Raw genomic sequence first — 21,259 nt, forward strand, 5'->3', positions numbered from 1 at the left:
GGCATCATCCTGAAGGGCCCTTCTGGCCTAAGTTGTCTTAAGTTAAAATTATGAAAGGAGGCATTAATTTAACCCCTAAAAGAAGATTTTGGCTCATTTATTTTTTTCTCAAATGGGCTTTTGTTCATAAATCATGGCCCTTGACAAAAAACCATTTAAGAAGCTGTGCAGGATGAAAGCTGCTCGTGGAGCATTTGCTACTTGATGGTGATTGGCACGTATGAGATACAGTGTTCAGTCTGTAACTTTCACACTATTTTAATGATTAAGGGACATTTTCCTGACTAGATCACACCTGCTGAGAAGTGACACATGGCCTATTTTTGCTTCTGAAATGAGTTTTGCAAAACTTTGAGAGAGAGGAAAGTAGTAAGACTTAGTGTTTTGAAGAATCTAGAAGGTAAAGATAGTTTTCAATTAGGTAAGTTTTCCAGTATGGTAGAGGCTTTGGGTTTCAGAAATTAAAATACAAGTTTTCTTACAAGAGCTTATTAGCAGGCATGTGAAAAATATTTCCAAGATTGTTATGACATTTGTGCATTTGATTTATTAGTGATTTCTTTTTTTTTTTTTTTTCTTATTTATTATTTATTTATTATTTATTTTTGGGTGTGTTGGGTCTTCGTTTCTGTGCGAGGGCTTTCTCTAGTTGCGGCAAGCGGGGGTCACTCTTCATCGCGGTGCGCGGGCCTCTCACTATCGCGGCCTCTCCTGTTGTGGAGCACAGGCTCCAGACGCGCAGGCTCAGTAGTTGTGGCTCACGGGCCTAGCTGCTCCGCGGCATGTGGGATCTTCCCAGACCAGGGCTCGAACCCGTGTCCCCTGCATTGGCAGGCAGATTCTCAACCACTGCGCCACCAGGGAAGCCCCTATTAGTGATTTCTTAGTGAATCATATAGATTAAGTGACAGTTGGGCAATTATGTTTATTTTGTGTGAACTTCTGGACATAGTGGGAGATAAATGAAATACGCAGAAAGTTGATTGTTTTCTCTGGAGCAGAAGTTACTGATTGTGTTCTACCAGCAGAGGGCTCCCTTTTTAAGCTAATGAAGAGCATGTGTTTTGCAGATCACTAAATTGACTAAAATTGGGAAAAGACTCAGCTCACACTTTGAGTAATATAATAGAACTTCTAGGGTAAATGATTGTACATATTGTGAGAAATTTGAAGCAAAGTTTTCAAATCTATTTTAAGACTTTCTCTAAGTAGAGAGTGTGCCACTTCCCAGTAGATAATTTTCTTCTGAAATGGGAAATAGACTGTCAGAGAAGAGAACACTTTAATCTGAGAAGGTTTTGACATGACATATCCTGTGAATCCAGACAGGTATGCTTAAGTGACTGATGTTTCCAAGGTTCCCAGCTTTAGAAAGACTATTTTTTAAAGTAGGGCAAGATTATGCAGCTCAGGAGGCAAGGGTATTCTGTGAACTAACCCTATGTCTGTGATCAGCTGGCAGGAGCTGAGTCTATTCACTTATAGACTAATTTTTTCCGAATTGGAAAAGTAGGTGTTTCGTATTACCTCAATTGCACCAAAGGAGAGCTTGTAAAATCGCTTTCATTGTGAGCGTAGCAGCACTTCCCAGGTATTGCAAATAACTCTGAAGCTGGTTCCTGCCTGTGTGGACTCTGTGTCAGCACCTAGATCTTCCTTTGTCACTGCATGTGACCTTTGGGTCACCTTGTCATACAGAGTCTGAGGGTATTATAGACAGAACCCGTGTTTCTTCAAAGATAATTAGAAAGCAGCTTTTTTTAAAAAAAAAATTAAACTAAAAATAGAAAACAGAAAAAGTCAGTTTTGTTGTAGGTGTGAAATTTTTTGCATGTGGCTTAAAAGAAATTAACTTCAGTTTCACTTGTTAATTTTTACTTTCTCTGGCAGAGGCAAGTAAAGAGCAGGGCAAGTGGGTGGAGAAAAAGGAGTTTAGGACCAAACATCGGAAGTCTGGGTTCTGGTCCTAGTGCTATAATATTATGCAGACCACTTCATTCTGGGTGAGAAGCGTACGCGCGCGCGCGTGTGTGTGTGTGTGTGTGTGTGTGTGTCTGTAGCACGAGGGAATTGAAGTGATCTCTAAATTTTTTTTCTGGTTTTAAAGCTAGTGATTTCGTGATTTTACATTGGGTTAAGGTTCTTGGGATAACAGTAAAGCCATCTATGCTGATGTGAGTGGAAATTTTCTTTGGCCAAATTTTAGTTCTTTAAATAGTAGCCAACAGTCCTAAGTTTGGTTCCTTGCAACTCTGTCGAATAAAGGGGAAAAAAAAGTCCTCTAGAAAGGTGTGCCATTCTCCTTGCCCTCCCGTCCTTTGCTCCATGTACCATCTGCACCAGCCTCACACAGACAGACCTTTTATGGCCATTTTAACAGGAGTTGAAATTGACTTCATACAAACAGCTGCAGAGTAGAGTTTTTATCTTGGAGTGTATTTTTAATACAGTGGAGCTTAGCGTACCCATGCCGAGGCGCAATACTCTTCCCTAGGAGCCTCCTCCGGGGAAACGTTTGTAAACCTGTTCCCTGCAGGGTGGCTCTGCCGGGCTCTCCTGTGACACCTGCGGGGCTGTCTGCGCTGGTATGTGGGAGGAGGTGGACGCGAGCAAGGCACGGTGTTCTGGGCAGCTCTGAGAGGTTCAGGCCTTTACAAGCAAGGCTTTGATTCTATTTTTTGCTGAACTAGCTCAGCCACTTCCTGTGTTTGGCAGCGCCTAGTGCCTCGCTGCACTGTGGCCACTTGAGCCCCGCGAGCCTGCGAGCCGCGCGCCGCCGCAGCCGGTTCGAGAGCCTATTTTAGGTCCCCTGACAATGGCCTTCTCACTTCCTCGGCGAGGAGGAGGAGGAGGACCCGGGCTGGCACTGGCCGCTTGTTAACGATGATGACAACTTCGACTTCGACTTGGGCTCCCCTCCCCCACCCGAAATCCCTAGCTCAGCAAATATTTGAACCTGCCCAAGTTAATCATGAAGCCGCGATCGTTATCTGAGAGGGACGTGCGAGCGCCCGGGCTCCTTCCCTCCCCGGCGCAGCCTCGGCCCCGGCGCGCGGCCGGCTCCGGCTTCTGCACGGGCGGCGGGCGCTGAGCTGCGCTGCTGCCGGCGGCGCGTGCGAGCCTCGGGGTCCTGCGCCGCACAGGCTGGAGGAATCGCTTTTTGGATTTTTTTTTTTTTTCCATTGTCGGATACAGGCATTTCTAAGGGAAACCGTTGAAATGCATAACCTGCAAAGTAAGTTGCCTTTCGTTTGGGCACTGCTCTGCCCCTTGGCTGTTTCACTGTTTTGGGGGACTTCTGTGAAAGGTTCATTTCTGCAGTTTGTCTTTGTGTGTGTGTGTGTGTGTGTGTGTGTGTGTGTGTGTTTGTGTGTGTGTCAGGGAGAGAGGGAGAGATAGTAAGTAAGCGCTGCCTGGGGAGGGCAGATGAGAGATTAGGGGAGACACTCCCCCATTTCCTCGAGGGGCACAATGTGAGGGAAAGATGGGGCTTCGGTTGGAAATGGGGAAGGAGGAAATTACCAAGTGCTGGTCTGGAAGTTGGGGCCTGGCCAGGCCTGGGAGAGACGTGGAAAGTCACCTGTCTCCCTGCCCTCCTCCCGGGGTCTACCACATGGGTTCCAGCAGCAGGACCGGTTTGCACCAAGTGCTCCCAAAGGCATGGGGGACGGGTCCCCTCCAGGCTGTCACGCTGTCCACAGCTGCTGGGAGGACTTGGGTCAACATTTGTATTAAATTAAGATTTTTTTTTTTTTCTGAATCTTTTCTGAGGACATATCCCCACCACCACCATTTTTCTTTGCATTTAGGGTTACTTCAACCTTTAGGCAAAGAGAGCCTGTGAGTGGGAGAGGGTGGGAGGGTATAGGTTGAATCTGCCTTCCTCCTTAGTGGGAAAATGAATTAAACTGGAAGAGAGGCACGTGAACAGTGCTCAGAGGCTGTCTTGCCTTTGCTCTATTTCTATATATTTTATGATGCCAAATTTGACAGAACGTCTAAGAATACATTTCAAGGGCTTCTGTGTTCTTTAAATTGTCACAGAAATATGTGACATGCACATGTACGTAGATCACACAGCCCACTCTAGTTTTTTAAATTAACTACATTTACATGGGTGGGGGGAGCCTTTTCTCCCTTCCTCCCCCTCACTGTAGGAGAACTAACATTAATTTAGATTTATAGGGGAATTGATTTCTTCACATTAAATACTGCTAAGAAGGAATAATAACATTTCTTCCCAAAGTGAGGCATTTGAGATGGAGGGGACAAAAGCCCCCCCACGCCGTACACACACACAAGTGATTACATCACCCCCCCCCCACAAGCAGTATTTAGCCCAGTAAATCTGAAGATGGGTTCATCAGTGAGAAATACTTAGCAAAGATAGCTCTGCCTGTACTCTGCATTCTGATATATGGCCTCTCTTTTTTTTTGGATTTTCATTCCATATTCTATAGTTTTAACTGCAGTGTTTAATAGAGGTTTTTGCCTCTACATTTTTTTAATTGTGCTTTCTATAATGTAGCACGTTTGTGACAGTGTATAAGTTCTGAGTTTGCAGTGAATTATGAGGACTGAAATTAAATATCCAGAGTTCTTGATCCTTCCTGCTTTTAATATATAATATCGGAGGCATTTTAGGACTGTAAAATATATCTTGAGTATACTATTTGGATGCCTTTGTAAGATTTTTAAACCAAGAAATGACCGGGCTATCTATAAACCCAGATGCACTAGGAGGAAAAAAAAAAAAAAAAAAAAGCTACGTGCCGCAGCGTATCAGCTTTTGTCAACCTGCCAAGAGCGGAGCGTACCATGCTGCACGGAGCAATAAAAAAGGAATTAGAAAACTCACGGCTAGAGAAGAACAGTCAGATTAAACACCTTTTTGAAACGAAGAGCGTGTATACATTGCAGTTCTGTTAAATGTAGGATCTTCGTGAGATTGGGGCTGTGTTAAGGCTGGTAGAGAAGAGAAATGATGAAGCAGGAGTGGTCTGGTGACATTTTTCTGACTTGATTGGCTGGGGTGTGTGATGTCATAGGTTACAGTGCAGCCCCTTATAGGTTTTGAAATGAATTCCAAGACACCATTACAAAGAAAGCCGGACTCTTTTCTTATAACTGAGCTCAGCCAAGGAAACTCTCGCACAAATGTACAACACTGTTTGGAATATGGAAGACCTGGATTTAGAATATGCTAAGCCAGATATAAATTGTGGCACAGACTTGATGTTTTATATAGAAATGGATCCACCAGGTAATACTGCAGTATTCTTGTGGAAAGCTGGTTAATGTTGTGGCATTTAATTTTTTTGACAACTACGGTTAACGGCTCCTCTTTGGAGGTCTGTTTTTATTCATTTGTTCTAATTTAATGAGTTTGCTCATAGCGTGAAAATGAAACAAATGGTTTGACTGCCTGTGGAAGCAAGTCAGGCTGTGTGGGGTAAATGCTTCTTCTTAGTTGAATGGATATAAATTGGACTCCAATTTTTCACTGGTGTGTTTTGTTACTCGAGCTCATTTGCTGTTTGGGGTATATTGTTGTATGTCGTTCCTTTAATGAAAAGGATGCAACCTTGGTGCTGCTTTCTCTGTTGACAGTGGATGAGGACAGTGTGGCACTTGGCAGTGATAACACTCGGTACTTTAGAAAGCATGTACCAGTGCTGCTATCGAATGTAGCAGTGATTGCAACTCAGTGCTAGGTGCCCTGAAACTATTCTGAATCAAATGTTGAGACTTTGTCTGCTCTCTCTTCTATTAAGATACTGCAGTGAGAGAAGTTGGCTTCCCATTAATTGAGTCTCGGTCTTTATAAAATATACCTGCTAGACTCCTGAAATAATTTTTGCTTAAAATAATAAAACAGTGCTTTAAAACTTATGACTTAGAATTTAGCTAGACATCCTAGACTTATTTGGCTTTCTCATTTTCGCCTTCCTCCCAATTAAGAACTTCAGAAACACTGCAGTCTTTCTTTATTTGTCACCAGTTGGTACATGAATACTGATTTGACATTGAGGAAGAGGGATATGGTTTTTAATCACTCTTGGCATAATATAGAGCACAGTTATCCAATAGAATATTATCATGAATACTAAAGAGATTGAGGTCACAGAGGAGTTTCTTAAAGTGGCTTTTGGCAGAACAGTGCCTGAAATACTAAGATTAGAGAAACCCAATTCCGCCTCTTAAAACATATTCCTGTAGATGAGCTTTTTTATTACCGCAGCAGCATTTGTGGAGGACAGAAACCAAATTTGTCTTTTATAATTAAATAAGAGGAGGAAATTAAAACCAAGCCATGTGATTCCTCCTGCTATTCTCTTTGTGGTCTCTTACTTCAGATAGATTTGACCAGATATGAAACTTTAATTCAACTCAAACCTGAAAGTAGAAAATGTCGTGACTGACTGACTGACTCTGGATTTACTTTGAAATTCATTCACATGGCCAGCCCATTTTATTTGTTGGTCTCTAAGCTCTTCTCTTTTTTTCAATTATGGTCTATAGTCAAAGATTTCTGATATTTTTTTTTTTAAGAAAAGGTTCATGGACTCGTGCATTATTGCTGTGTTTCACAGTTGAAAATGTTACTTATCTAAAGGAACTTGGGTCGACTTTTAAACGTTTATTTGTAGTTGGGACTGCAAAAACTTTTTCTTTCTCTCTCTTTCATCTACAGCACTGCCTCCTAAACCACCAAAACCCACTACTGTAGCCAACAACGGTATGAATAACAATATGTCCTTACAAGATGCTGAATGGTACTGGGGAGATATTTCGAGGTAAGGCTACAGAGACTCTTTGAGTTTTTCACCAGAGCTAGGGAGTTTTAGATGAAGAGAAAGAAAAGCAAAACGCACCAGCTTGCTAAGTTCCATTTTTAGGCTATCATCCAACATAAGCATGAAGCACAGTTGGTTCCCTTCCAAAGACGACCACAGAAGTCACTGAGCTCTGGGGAATTGTGGGTGCTGGATGCCACAGGAAATTAAATACCCGAGAAGTTTCATTACTGACAGAACTGTCAGGGGGGCAGCAGGGTGAAGTGGCACTGCCTCAAGGCAGAGCGTAAAGTCATTCTCTTTATTAGACAAAAACTCTAAGAATTAATGCTATCAGCTTAAAGTGGCATTTCTAGTCTTTTTGTTTGTTTGTTTGTTTTTGAGGGGAATGAAGAGTTGGGAGGAAACCTTTTGGGGATCACGACTTTCTGTGCTGATTTGTCAGAGTGACTTGTGTGTTAAAATTCTTAAGGTCTGAAAATACAATTAAGGAAATGTAACACGAGAATCACCAAATCCACTAGGTGAGCATTGTCTCATGTTCTTTTCACTTCAGGGAAGAAGTGAATGAAAAACTTCGAGATACAGCTGATGGGACCTTTTTGGTACGAGACGCATCTACTAAAATGCATGGTGATTATACTCTTACACTAAGGTGAGTCAGGGCGTGTGGCTAAAATTGGCGTGTTAAAGGTGATGGGAGAACATGCTTTTTTTTTTTTTTTTTTTTTTTTAAAAGAGAATTCTAATGCCATTATTTTTATATTGCATTTGCAGGAAAGGAGGAAATAACAAATTAATCAAAATATTTCACCGAGATGGGAAATATGGCTTCTCTGACCCATTAACCTTCAACTCTGTGGTTGAACTAATAAACCACTACCGGAATGAATCTCTAGCTCAGTATAATCCCAAACTGGATGTGAAATTACTTTATCCAGTATCCAAATACCAACAGGTAATCACATACTCATGTTAATATTTTAAAAAGATACTTTTAATGTTTAGAAAATATTTTGAAGCAGATGAATTGCATGTAATCAAGCTTGAAAAACTTTCAAACTGTGTAATTTTGTGATCACAAGTGTATAGTGGCTCAATAAAATACTTTCACAAAATAAATGACCATTGTTTGAGGATTTTCCCATGTCAGATAAGTACCTTATCAACTGAATTTATATTTTTTCCATTTTCTTCTAATCCTTCCAGGATCAGGTTGTCAAAGAAGATAATATTGAAGCTGTAGGGAAAAAATTACATGAATATAACACTCAATTTCAAGAAAAAAGTCGGGAATATGATAGATTATATGAAGATTATACCCGTACTTCCCAGGTGAGTTTTCTTTGAAAAAAAAATCACATTAAAATTGTAGAGCTCTTAGATACTAGAAGCTAATGCATGTTATATTCAGCTTCCGAAAAAGAATTTAAAAGGTTGAGTTTTTGCCAATAATAAAGTGGGGAGAGAGAGCATTTATTTGTGAATCGTGGATTATTCTAATAATTACTTACTATAAACCTTTTAAATGAAGCCTGTAAGTATCAGCATAATAAAGTAAGTAAGTTGGATTGGCATAACTGCAGATTGAAGAATTCTTTTTGGAGTGAAAGCTAATAATAACTGGAAGTTCCACAGACTTGTCTAATCTCTGAAATGGGGATTTCACCCTGATATGCCCTTACTATGAAAGGTTGAGGCTACATTTACTGCCTTGTTTTCCTAGAGGCTTTAATCTCCTCTGGGCCATCACGTATCTGGGACCGCCAGAGGGAGCAGGAGGATGGCATAAACTGCTGATAAAGTGGAATGGTTTTTAAAAGAGATGAAAACTGTAGAAAACTGTCAAGCAGTCATCTTCCATAGACTGGGAACATTCTCCAGAGGAAATGTGCGCTTCTGTGATACTATTTTAAGGGGTTTTATGAATTTGAGTCCCACCTTGCTAACAAAATACTTGCGGGCCAGATAGTAGCGCCGATCAAATGTCCTGGTAGTGTCTTGCCGTAAGAAGTTGTCTTTCTTTTCTGTGAAAGGAATGACCTTGTCTTATTAAAATTGTGTTGCAGGAAATCCAAATGAAAAGAACAGCTATTGAAGCATTTAATGAAACCATAAAGATATTTGAAGAACAGTGCCAAACCCAGGAGCGGTACAGCAAAGAATACATAGAAAAGTTTAAACGTGAAGGCAATGAGAAGGAAATCCAAAGGTTGGTGACCCAGGAGGGTTTCCATTGCCCATGGTGCTAGAGATCACCACAATTCTCTTAAACTGTTTAAAGGTGACCTCGCTTTCTGTGAAACGACAGGGAGAGAGAAAGCATTCTTTACCTGAGGAAAACTGCTGGGAAGCAATACTGCAACCTTGGGGGCACTTTCATGATGCTCCAGGTAATTGTGGATGCGCTTCTCTTGCCTGCAGGATTATGCATAATTATGAAAAGTTAAAGTCTCGAATCAGTGAAATTGTCGACAGCAGAAGGAGACTGGAGGAGGACTTGAAGAAGCAGGCTGCCGAGTATCGTGAGATTGACAAGCGGATGAACAGCATTAAACCAGACCTCATTCAGCTGAGAAAGACAAGAGACCAATACTTGATGTACGTACTGGAAATGGAACCCTGCACGTGCATGATCGGTAATTGCAAAAATCAAGGATAGGTTCTTAATGCATTTTCCTTTTAAACCTCTTTTCCAGGTGGTTGACTCAGAAAGGTGTTCGGCAGAAGAAGCTGAACGAGTGGCTGGGCAATGAAAACACTGAAGAGTAAGTAGTTAGCACAGATGGGAGGTAGCAAGGGTGTTTTTCTGATTTAAGGAAAATGCACAACTTGCTTCGTTTGCAGAGCAAGTGAGGAATGGAACGTCTCGTAGGAGAAAATATTATCAGTCGTCTCATTACCCAGCATTTTAAAAAAGGAAAGTTTAGCAAAGGAGAATGCGGATTTCCTTTTCCCCCGTAGGGCTTTGAAGTGACATTGTGTCCGTGATGATGTCCTGGAACCGTCTAGAAAAATCCCAACATGTTTTGGGACCAATGGGGGCGGGGGGAGGAGGGGTGTTGGGGGAGACAACCCTGTTTAGCATATTTTAAAGCTTAAGTATATGTTTTGTTTCAATTATTTGAAAACTGGTGTTCCTCCTAGTCAATCAATTTCCTGATCTAAACTGGACAAACGGGATTGTTTAATACCTTGCTCTCTGCCGCAGGTAGCTGAGCGTAGGTGCTGACTTGAAAACAGGAAGAGTATCACTTAGTGCTACTAAAACTCTTTGTTCGGGGCGGGGGTTGAAGGCTAAACTCAATGAGGAAACTCAGGCCAGAGAAGCTGGTTGAGTCAGACCCGCAATCACTGGCCTGACTTGCTTGGAGGAGGGGCAGGAACTAGATCGAAGTGAGGAGAGGGCCCTTTCTCAGAGGGGCAGGCTGCTGGCTGCCATGTACTTCATTTAGAAACCTTCTCTTCTACCTTTTTAGCCAATATTCGCTGGTGGAAGATGATGAGGATTTGCCCCACCATGACGAGAAGACGTGGAATGTTGGAAGCAGCAACCGAAACAAAGCCGAAAACCTGTTGCGAGGGAAACGAGATGGCACTTTTCTTGTCCGGGAAAGCAGTAAACAGGGCTGCTACGCGTGCTCCGTAGTGTACGTACCTCCAGCCAATTACTTGTCTCGTCAGACATCTCAAGGAGGTGTTTCATTCATTCAGCCAGCCAACCGTGCGGGCAAGGATTTGGAAAAGTAATCTTTCTTTAAGAGTGTTACAGTAGTACAACAGTGGAGAAGAGGAAATCAAACCTAATATTTTCAATTCTAGGCAGGAATAGCTGTCGAGTAGAAAGAAACCTGCTGTTTAGGTGGAAGACTAGGGCTTGGGAGAAGTCTTGTTTTTCATTTTCATCTTTTAAATGGAAATAAATAGCCACACTTGCTGCTTTTTGGGGGGGGGGGCTTCCGTATAGTTAGAATCTGAGGTGATTCACATGGAAGCACCACCCACAGGTAAAGTCCCCATCAGGGACAGGTCAAAACAGTAAGAGAAAGGACCCTGGTCACTGTCCCTGAGCTAAGTACACCCAAGAGAAGACATTTCCATCCTATGGCCTATTTTCCTTTGTTTATGTAATAATTTGGGGGTACTTTGAAGAGTGAGGTTGGATCACTGACATTATTTCAGAGACGGAATGTCCTCTAGGAGAGAAAGGGTCTCCAAGTATTTTATAGCCCGTCATCTCCGTCCATTTAAGCAGAGAAATATTGCTACAGGAAAGGAGTGAGGACAAGGGAATAGAGAGTAGATGGAGAGGTATGTGGACGATTCCAGGCCTGCCTGAAAGGAGGAATCCTGTTAATAATTGTAACAGGCTTGTACGATTATTATTATTGTAATTGTAATGGTACCAGTACCACTCTGGGCAGCAGCACTCATGGTAATGGCTGAAGTCACCACCCGTTACCTGCTCACCGCGTTCTAGGCATCCAGCAAGCCCCTCCCATACATCGCCTCATTTCCCAAAGCTCCCCTCTTACAGATAGGTTACTACTGTCTCCCTTTTAATCCATGCTATAGATGACAATCCAGTGGCTCAGTGAAGCTGGGTTACCTCCCGAAGTTACTCAGCCAGTAAGTGACAAGGGACAACTCCACGAGCCTAGGGTTCCCCCAGGACTAGTCCCCATGTGGAGGCTGGCCTGCATCGGGGATTTTCACGATGCTTTTACCAAAAGCGCCTCATCCTGGCCCAGCTCACCCAGGCCCTTGTGCTCTCTCTCCGTGTGCAGGGTGGACGGTGAGGTCAAGCACTGCGTCATCAACAAGACGGCCACGGGCTACGGCTTCGCCGAGCCCTACAACCTGTACAGCTCCCTGAAGGAACTGGTGCTCCACTACCAACACACGTCCCTCGTGCAGCACAACGACTCCCTCAACGTCACACTAGCCTACCCGGTGTACGCGCAGCAGCGGCGATGAAGGGCCGCCCTCCCGCCTGCTCCTCACCTTCAGCTCCCCGAGGCCTCCAGCAAGCACAGGGCTCCCCCGCAGCCTGAGCTGGGAACTGAGCTGCGGACACCCAGCCGCCTGTCTTCAGATGTGACTCGGGCTTTCGGTCACACGGCAGTAGGGGAAGACACACACGCGGCGGGCTCGCACGGGGCGACGACCACCACCATTCCTCGTCTGGAGTGCTTAATTAGCCTTCCTTTCTTTCCTCTTTCTTTCTTTTTGGTTTTGTTTTTTGGATTAATTTAAAGAAGTCACAACCACACACGACACCAAGAGAAAAAGAAATGCAAAAATCTCTGCGTGCAGGGACAAAGAGGCCTTTAACCATGGTGCTTGTTCGTGCTTTCAGAAGCTTTACCAGCTCAAGAGTTGGGACCTTGGAGACCGGAGCGGGGACGGGCTGACGAGCCCTGGCCTGGGGTCGCTCGGTCCAGCCTGGGTGGTGCCGTGCACGGTGGCCCCAGACACATCGCACTGTGGATTATTTCATTTTCTAACGAAATGAACCGATATGTAGCAGAAAGGCACTTCAGCTCACAGGGGACACTTTGGGGAACGTCCGCTCGTGTACGTTCAGAGGAAATTCTGTTGCAGCAAAGTGCCAGAAAGTGTTTGTTTCATTAAAACTCTACAAACCAAGAAAACCCACCAACAGAAAAATGGAGCTTGGAAAATAGGACTTCAAAATGACATTTAGTATATAAAATATGTACATAATATTGAATGACTGACTAACTATCAAATAGATGGATTTGTATCAATACCAAATAGCTTCTGTTTTGTTGTGCTGAAGGCTAAATTCACAGTGCTATGCAATTCTTAATTTTCATCATTGTTACCTGTTTTAAACGTACCTTCAGAATAAGCTTCCCCTGCCCCAATTTTTGTTGCTTGAAAATACTGTCCCGATTTTTTTTGTTAATATTCATTTTGTTACTCGTTACCTTTTTTTTTAAAAGAAGAAATGTACAGGATGCCAGTTTAAAGAAAAAAAAAATGGCTTCAGATTTAAAACTATGAAATATTTTACAGTTTTTCTTGTACAGAGTACTTGGCTGTTAGCCCAAGGTTAAAAAGTTCATAACAGATTTTTTTGGACTAAATGTTTTGTTGGGCAGTGCCTGATAAGCTTCAAAGCTGCTTTATTCAATAAAAAAAGAGAAAGATATATGAATATGACAAAGTATGGCTGAGTTCAACAATGTTGTTTCAAGACTTACGATACGGTACCTGGCAATGTTTGTTTCATAAAGAATTGTGAACTTCTTGAATCTAGGGAGGGGAATGTAGCAAAGGGATGTACAGGTGGGGGGGGAGGGGTGGCAGGATGGCATGCACTTTCTCTTTCTTGTGATTGATTACAGAGAAGTGGATCACTGCAAAGTGAAGTCTTTTCCCACTTTGATCTGCTACTTTACTTACTATACCCTCATGACAATTACAAACCTACCGGAATGCTAGGTCTTAGGAAGGAAGGCAGGCAGGCAGGGTCCTGGAGCAGTGTTCACCCTTGTTGGAAACACTGATTTCAAAGTATCATTGCTGCATTTAGAAAAACCTGTCTCTCTTTAACATTAGACTACCCGTTAAAAACCAACCAACATCCATTGTAGAAAAAGCATGATCTGAAAAGTTATTTTTATCTGGATATCTGCTATTTTCCTAGCCTTCCATTCAACTTAGATCAGAAAGCAAATAGACATGGCCATAATCGTTCCTGCCCTGATTGTGGGGAGTTTGTTCAAGTCATGGCCATTGTAGGAATCATAGTAACAGTCCTCATTCATTCACCCAAATAATTGTATGTGTTACACTTCACTGTGGGGAAAAGGAAGGAGTTGTTAGAGTATTCTTTCCAACTGAAGGCAACAGCAAGAGATCTCTCTCCCCAATTTACATATGCAAAAGACTTTGGGTTCAGTGGGAACTGTACCTGTGGTGGGAGGAATAAAGGGGAGATTAAAATGGACACTTAACAACTTCAGTTTTCCTTGCTCAATATTACATTCACCACAGCTTTATTTCTCTTTCCTTCAACTACTGGGGGGGGTAAGGGGGTTTTGTTTTGTTCTTTAATGTTCCTTTTAAAATTCTTTTGAAAGAATCAGTCTAGTGGCTGACTTAATCAACTGTAGAATGTATTTTTTTTTTTTTTCCTTTTTACATGAAGCTACTCATGTCAATAGCAATAGTCAGTCTTACAGCCGGACTGTCAGCCCTCAAACTTGACTGTACTGACCTGACCATCTCCCTCGCATCTCCAGACAATTGATGATTCCCCTGGTTTTATTCTCTGAGTGTCTCCTTTACAACTATCCTTCCATGTCATACAGAAGCCCAACCATTAGTTAATAGTAGTTTATCAACTAGGTTTGGTGGTTTTTTTAGTAGCACATCCATGTATGCTATTAAGGAACTTTAATTTCTAAAATATAAGATCTGAGATGGAATATTGCATTAAAAAGCTACCATTCTGTTCATGTTTTTGCTTCAACACTTCACAAGATGGCATGGTATTTAGGCACTTGCCTTATTTCTTTATCTCACGAGCAGAAACGCAATAGGTTTTTCTTTGACCAGCAAAGGCAGGATTCATTGTTTCCTGTCACCATGAGTCACAACTTACCTATGAGGCTTCGCCTGTGCCCAGTACCCTTCTGACAGCGTGTGGCATGCCATCACATCTGTCCTTGTAGATGTTTGACCAGCAGGGCTCTGAGTCCAATCATTCATCTCCTAACCACACTGAGCGGCTTATGATTAGGGATGGATACAGCAGAGCCCCTCCTGATACGTGCTTACATCCATGCATTGATTTTCCCCACCCAATGCAGCATCCTGAAGATAAAAGCCAGAAGCTAAGCTGCAGAGAGGCTGTGATGGGGCTCTAGAATTGGGAGCACTGGGATCTGATATAATACATGAGGGAAAAATCATAACCATGTTAAAAAGGCAAAAAGCCTGTGTCTGCAACATCTGACGGACGACTTCACGGCCCTTGGTATGTGTATATATGTATATGTGCATGGACTGTGTTTCCAGTACACCTTTCAGCCAAAACAGATCCACAGTCGTTGAGTTCAAGTACACAACAAGCCAATGTCTAGTACAATTCTTGTGTGTATGGGTTTTTTTTTTCCTTTGAAGTTGCTTTGTTTTGTCTTATAAAGGTGAAAAGTGTTTGCAAGTGAAGTGAGAAGAAGTTCATAATTCTTTGGCTTGTTTCTGTTGTTTAAAAGTTACTCCTTTTGGGTAGCTGGTCTATGTGACTCGCTGAACTTGGAAATCCTCGTTTTCAGTGTGTCAAGTCAAAATGTGTTTATGTGAGCTGTCACTGTGGGGAACCAATTGCTTTGTCATATAGCTGGTTATGAACTAGTAACGTGTTTGGGAAGTCCTACTGATGTTCCTTTTTGGGAGAAAAATTCTGCTGGTTCTAACAACTGTGCTTTTGCTATGCATGGTATCCAAGTCAGTTGGAGAGCAGACCCTGAAATTTGAGTTCAGGGTCATTTAAGAAAGGGGCAGTTTATAGCACAATGCCTCACATGGGACAAAGTTCTGAAATGCCAAATTCTTATTTTTTAGAAATCTCGTTATATAAATTACTAGTATAAATTACTAGTATTATGAACAAAATTGGGTTCATTGGAAACACTAACCAACTTAACATTGAACTTGTCACCATGAGATAGCATTAGCTGCCCAGGATGCTGCTATTTAAAAAAAGAAAAAAAAAAAAAAGGCAAAACAAACAAAAAAAACATTTATATGTGTGTATTTTTTAAAGCTACAATCTCTTCGATGTTTTTACAAATCTGTTTCTATGACATTGTTAAAATAAAGTTGGTCTTTTGACGAGAGGGAGGATGTCATGGTCAGTTGTAATTTTGCCTTTACAAGGCACCTGGGGCGGGGGGCGGGGGGACTGTGCCTCCTTGACATTTGTTCAAGCTATAGATTCAATGGAGCTATGTCTTGTTGTTTTAAGTTGCTTTAATGCATTGTATTAGGTCTTCAAACAGAATAAAGTTTGTTTTGAAACTTAGGTTATGGTTTGAAATTTCAGTGATCACTGAAGACATATGTTCTCTTGCTCTTTTGGTTAATAATGTTGCTTCTCCTTCTGTAGTCTCCCACCCACCCCCTTTCACTGTCATTACATTATCTCATTTTTGTCAAGTGAGAAGAACACATGAATGATGGTTCAGTGTCATTTACATCATTTCACTATATCCTTAATGATGAAAAGAAGTAGCTCTAGGTGATGTCATTGCAAGGCATGTTCTTGCTCCAAGAAAATGTGATATCCACTGTCCCTCAATCCCTCCCCTTCACCATCCATCCCCAAACCTTCAGAATTGTTCTCTACAAACTATGGTTAGTGAATGTATCTGGCTTTGTCTCTCTGTTCTACAGGCTGCGTGTCTGAAACAGGCACAGTGCAGGGACACTGTGAGGCACTGTGCAGCAGGCAGAGGTGTGACATGGGGTTCTAGACAGGGAACAAAGATTCACTACAGATTCTGGTTTCACACTCTAGCATCTAGTCATATATGCAAACCATTCTTAATCTAAAATAACTTTCCCATTTGTTTTGATTGCTGAATGAATTTATAATGAGGCCACTTTGCATGTACATGGCACTCAACACCTAAGCACAGTGAGGGTCCTAGACATGAAGGCATGGTCTAGTGATGGCGATGAGAGGGGCACATAAGTAATTAGTCATGGCATCAATGACTAATATACCGTGTATAGCAGTAACTCTTGAGATTCATTTACTGCTTTTCCCCTGCTCTGTTCTGTATCACAGAGAACTATATACTCAGGGTCTCTTGCCCTCTGGCTTCTAGGTAGTGAATCTCCCCTGTGGCTCCAGTTCCTGCCAGAAAGACTCTTTGGAATCTGAGCAGCCCTACTATGCTCCTCTCTCCCTCTCTGTTCCTCTGGCAACAGTGCCTCCTCCCATTTTTATCCTAAGCCAAAGGGTAGTTGCAGCTTTCTGCTGTTGCTAAACCTCTGGTTTCTCTCACCACCCCCAGTTTGGTTTCTGAGTCCTTCCATCACCTGAGTAACCAATCCTCTTTATTCAGGTCTTTCTTTAAGATCTAGAGTCATTTCTTTTTTCCTGACTGGTCTCTGATTGATAGACCAAGTGATTATTGTTCATTTAAACTCTTTGTATGTGTTATCTGATTTAATCCTTCCACAATTATGAGTTAGAAGACAATATCTCCGTTCTACAAATGGGGAAACTGAAGCACTGAGGCTAAGCGACTTATCCAAGATCATGCAGCCATTAGAACACAGAATAGAGCACCTAGGCCGTTTGACTCAAGCCAGAGCTCTCCACCCCTAAGCAAGTGCTGGAAAAGGCACTAGGAAGGTCAGAGAAAAGTTCACTAGTTGCTCTTCCTGCTGGGGGATCTAACCACGTGGCTCTCAATTGGTGGACAGTATACAAGTGGCACATAACAAATAGCAGGAAACGGTATGGGTTTGCTTTAGACCACCTAGGTTCCCAAAGTGTAGTCTCCAGGCTAACAGCATTACCATCAGGACCACTTGGAAACCTGTTATAAAGGCCTACTCGAGGGCCCCATCTACTAACTCAGAGTGACACCATCTGTTGCAGCAAGTTCTCTGGGCGATTTTAAATGTATACTAAAATTTGAGAATCACTAATATCACCAGATTGTTGAAATATTACTTCTAGTATTTTAATTAAAAGCCACTACTATTAATGAGTGATATGTATTTTACTTTATGATATAATTTGTGCTCACAGTATAGATTCTATACAGGAAAGATAATAGACCCATTTACAGCTTAGGAAGGTCTAGCTGGGTCTTAGCTCTTTCTTTAACCAGCGATGGGAATTAGACCAACTCCGTTTACCTGTCTAGACCTCCAACTCCGTACCTGTGAAGTAAGGTTATGAGTCCAGAAAGTCTTCAGGACTCCTAGAGCATATACTGTGGTCTGGTGTACTGAATGAAACAACTCAATCCCCCAGTTCTCCACTTCTAATTTGGCCAAAATGATAACCCACAATGTGACTTGTGACTACAGACCACTGAAGTTGTAGTACCGGCCCTTTATCAGTGACAATGGCCAAGAAGCATTAGCCAAATTAGAGTCCCCTTATCTTGCTGATGTCTTAAAGGTACACTTCAGGAGAATCAAAATGGTAAGCCAAGTTCTCGATAATGTGGAGTACGTTGGAAATGACACTTTGTCCACCTATCTAAAGCACAAGGCACGGAGTCAGAGAACTTGGCCTACCAAATCCTCTGGGACATGGTGGGAGTGAGGTAAGTATAGTACATTAAGACTTTAGGGACTTCCCTGGTGGTGCAGTGGTTAAGAATCCTCCTGCCAATGCAAGGGACACGGGTTTGAGCCCTGGTCCAGGAAGATCCCACATGCCACAGAGCAACTAAGCCTGTGCGCCACAACTACTGAGCCTGCACTCTAGAGCCTATGAGCCACAGCTACTGAGCCCGCGTGCCACAACTACTGAAGCCCGCATGCCTAGAGCCCGTGCTCCGCAACAAGAGAAACCACTGCAAAGAGAAGTCCGCACACTGCAACAAAGAGTAGCCCCTGCTTGCTGCAACTAGAGAAAGCCTGTGTGCAGGAACAAAGACCCAACGCAGCCAAAAATTAATTAATTAATTTAAAAAAGACTTGATACTGCTTGATACTGTGTCAACTCAATGATTTTTTTCTGAACTTGTCCCTTAAAAAAATATATCTAAAAATAAGAATCCTGTAAAAACTTAAATGTAAGAACTGAAACCATGAAACTCCTAGAAGAAAACATAGGGAAAAAGCTCCTTATATAGGTCTTGGCTATGATTTTTTGGATATGACACCTGAAGCACAAGCAACAAAATCAAAAATAAACAGGAGGGACTGAATCGAACTAAACAGCTTCTGCACAGCAAAAGAAACAATCTACAAAATGATAATACAATGAACAGAATGGGGAAAAAATATTTGCAAACCACATATTTGATAAAGGGTTAATACCCAAAATATATAAAACACTCATGAAACTCAATAGCAAAAAACACACAATCCAAAATGAGCAAAGGACCTGAATAGGCTTTCTTTTTAAAGATACTGAAAAGGCCAACAGGTACATGAAAAAGATGCTCAACATCACTAATCATCAGGGAAATGCAAAATGAGCTAACACCACAGAATGGCTATTATTGATAAGTGACATGTCCCAAATGGTGACATAGGTCATTCCTGACTTCAGTCCCCTTCACAAGAGGAACAATTAACAACAATTCATGGACAAGACACAACTAAGAGAATCCTAGAACAAGGGAGTGAGGCTAAAGCATCCCCCTGTGCTTCAGTAGTAGTCCCAACCAGCGGCTTTGCTCATCTGTAGAACCAAGTCGATGGCCCAGTCTGACTAGGGTACTTGGCAGGGTACAGGTCTATCTGATTCAAGTCCCCAGTGGAGGAGTTTTTGCTGGTCCTGGAGCCTGGTCTGACCACTCCCAGGCAGAAAAGCTGAGTCACAGCCCTACCAGCTGCAGAACATGGCTCCCATCCCCATCTGACAGGAAGGGCTGGTGAGAACATCTGGAAGCTGTGTAACCCAGCAACACTTGAGCTGAGAGGCAGGTGGACAGAGCTGATCGCCCCCAGAGTAAAGCGAGTGGCCCTGTTCAGCCAGGGAACTTGGGGCATGGGTCTACTTGAGTCAGGACCACAAAGAGCCTTAGTGGTTTTGGAGCTGTTTTTCTCACTGTGCCCAGGCAGGGAAATGAATTCATAGCCCCGCTCATTGCTGAATACAGCCTTCAGCCTGCCTGACCAGGGAACCTAACCAGAGCACACAGGAAGCTGCACAGCCCATCCAACAGTCCTGCTTACACTGGAACTTCAACAGAGCATAGCCCATGCTTTCCCTGTCTGCAGAGCAAAACTGGTGGCCTCACCTGACCAGAATATTCAGTGCACACTGTTGCCTGATTCAGGTTCCCAAACAATGAGTTGTGCAGGCTCTGGGTCCCATCCTGCTGTCCTAACATGGCAGGGAAGCTAATTCATAGCCCCACCTACTCTTGAGTATATTACCCAGTCCCTGCCATCTAGTAAGCCTGACCAGAGAATCAAGGCAACTGTGGAGCCCATCCTATAGCCTCACATGGGCAAGGAACCAAGCCAGCAGTCCTTTCCAGCTGTTCTCAGCTAGTGGCATACACCCCCACCCCTGACCTCAGCTTGAACAGCTGCCTCACCCCAAAATAAACCCTAATAGCAGGCTCAACCTGCCCAAGGACATTACTAGGAGACATGTCCAGAAACCCAAACTGAACTAACTGGTGAAGAACTGTCTCTGCCAAAGTAAACATGCAAAGTCTGGAAGAGGAGACCACATACTCAAATGCACAGATACCAATTTAAGGAATCAAGGATCACAAAAACATCAGGTAAATATCATACCACCAAAGGAAACTAATAAAGTGCTAATAGCTAACCCTAAAGAAATGGAAATCTATGAACTGTCAAAAATTTCAGAATAATCCTCTTAAAGAAGTTTAGTGAACTACAAGAACACAAAGCCAAACAGCTAAATGAAATTAGGACATCTGCATGACCAAAACATGAAGTTCAATAAAGAAACAGAAACCATAAAAAAAAAAAAAAAAAAAAACAGACATCCTAGAGCTGAAACATAAAATAACTGAACTGAGAATTCAACAGAGAGCTTCAAAAATAAACTCAACCCCACAGAAGAAAAAATCAGTGACCTAGGAGATAAGATGTTTGAAATTAACCAGTCAGAGGAGCAAAAAGACAAAAAAAAAAAAAAAAAAAAGACAGAGAAGAAAGCCTACAGGACTTATGGGACACAATAAAAAGAAACAATATTCATATTGTGGGAATTCCAGAAGGAGAAGAGAAAGAGAAAGGGACAAAGTAAAACTAAAGCAATAATGGCTGAAAAGTTCCCAAAACAGAAATAGATATCCAGATCCAAAAGGCCCAAAGGACCCTGAATACATTGAACCTGCACAGGACTGCACAGAGACACATTATAATTAAATTATCAAAAGACAAAGAATTTTATGAGCAGCAAGAGAAAAGAGAGAAATTACATAAAAGGGAATCCCCATAAGACTATCAACAGTGTTATCAACAGAAACTTTTCAGGCCAGGAGAAAATGGGATAACATATCCAACACACTGAAAGAAAATAACTGTCAACCAAGAATTCTACACCTGGTGAAGCCATCCTTCAGAAACAAAGGAGGAATAAAGACTTTCCCAAACAGACAAAAGTTAAGGGAGTTCATTACCACCAGACCTGACTTCCAAGAAATGATAAAGGGAGTTCTTTGAGTGGATAGAAGAATGCTAATTAACATAATAAAAACAGGATTGGGAGACAACATGGCAGAGTACAAAGATGTAAGCTC

The 21,259-nt window shown here is 42.3% G+C and overlaps 1 protein-coding gene across 3 annotated transcripts in view; it reads left to right on the top strand.

Moving 5' to 3' along the window:
* PIK3R1 (phosphoinositide-3-kinase regulatory subunit 1) overlaps window positions 1-15,551 on the top strand; it is an 85,279-nt gene extending 69,728 nt beyond the window's left edge. Inside the window, exons 1-10 of one of the 3 annotated variants that reach the window (XM_036845350.1) lie at window positions 2,811-3,235; window positions 6,695-6,797; window positions 7,354-7,452; window positions 7,575-7,755; window positions 8,007-8,132; window positions 8,867-9,009; window positions 9,222-9,398; window positions 9,497-9,565; window positions 10,277-10,447; window positions 11,585-15,551. In XM_036845350.1, the coding sequence (XP_036701245.1) occupies window positions 3,220-3,235; window positions 6,695-6,797; window positions 7,354-7,452; window positions 7,575-7,755; window positions 8,007-8,132; window positions 8,867-9,009; window positions 9,222-9,398; window positions 9,497-9,565; window positions 10,277-10,447; window positions 11,585-11,774 (1,275 nt within the window). In that variant the 5' untranslated portion in view covers window positions 2,811-3,219 and the 3' untranslated portion in view covers window positions 11,775-15,551. Of the gene's footprint in view, window positions 1-2,810; window positions 3,236-4,975; window positions 5,264-6,694; window positions 6,798-7,353; window positions 7,453-7,574; window positions 7,756-8,006; window positions 8,133-8,866; window positions 9,010-9,221; window positions 9,399-9,496; window positions 9,566-10,276; window positions 10,448-11,584 lie in introns of those variants that run through there. The other 2 variants (XM_036845349.1, XM_036845348.1) reach the window with 2 other exon arrangements.
* The last annotated feature ends 5,708 nt before the right edge of the window (window positions 15,552-21,259 follow it).

Source organism: Balaenoptera musculus, chromosome 3 (genome assembly GCF_009873245.2).
Source record: "Balaenoptera musculus isolate JJ_BM4_2016_0621 chromosome 3, mBalMus1.pri.v3, whole genome shotgun sequence".
NCBI classification, from domain to species: domain Eukaryota; kingdom Metazoa; phylum Chordata; class Mammalia; order Artiodactyla; family Balaenopteridae; genus Balaenoptera; species Balaenoptera musculus.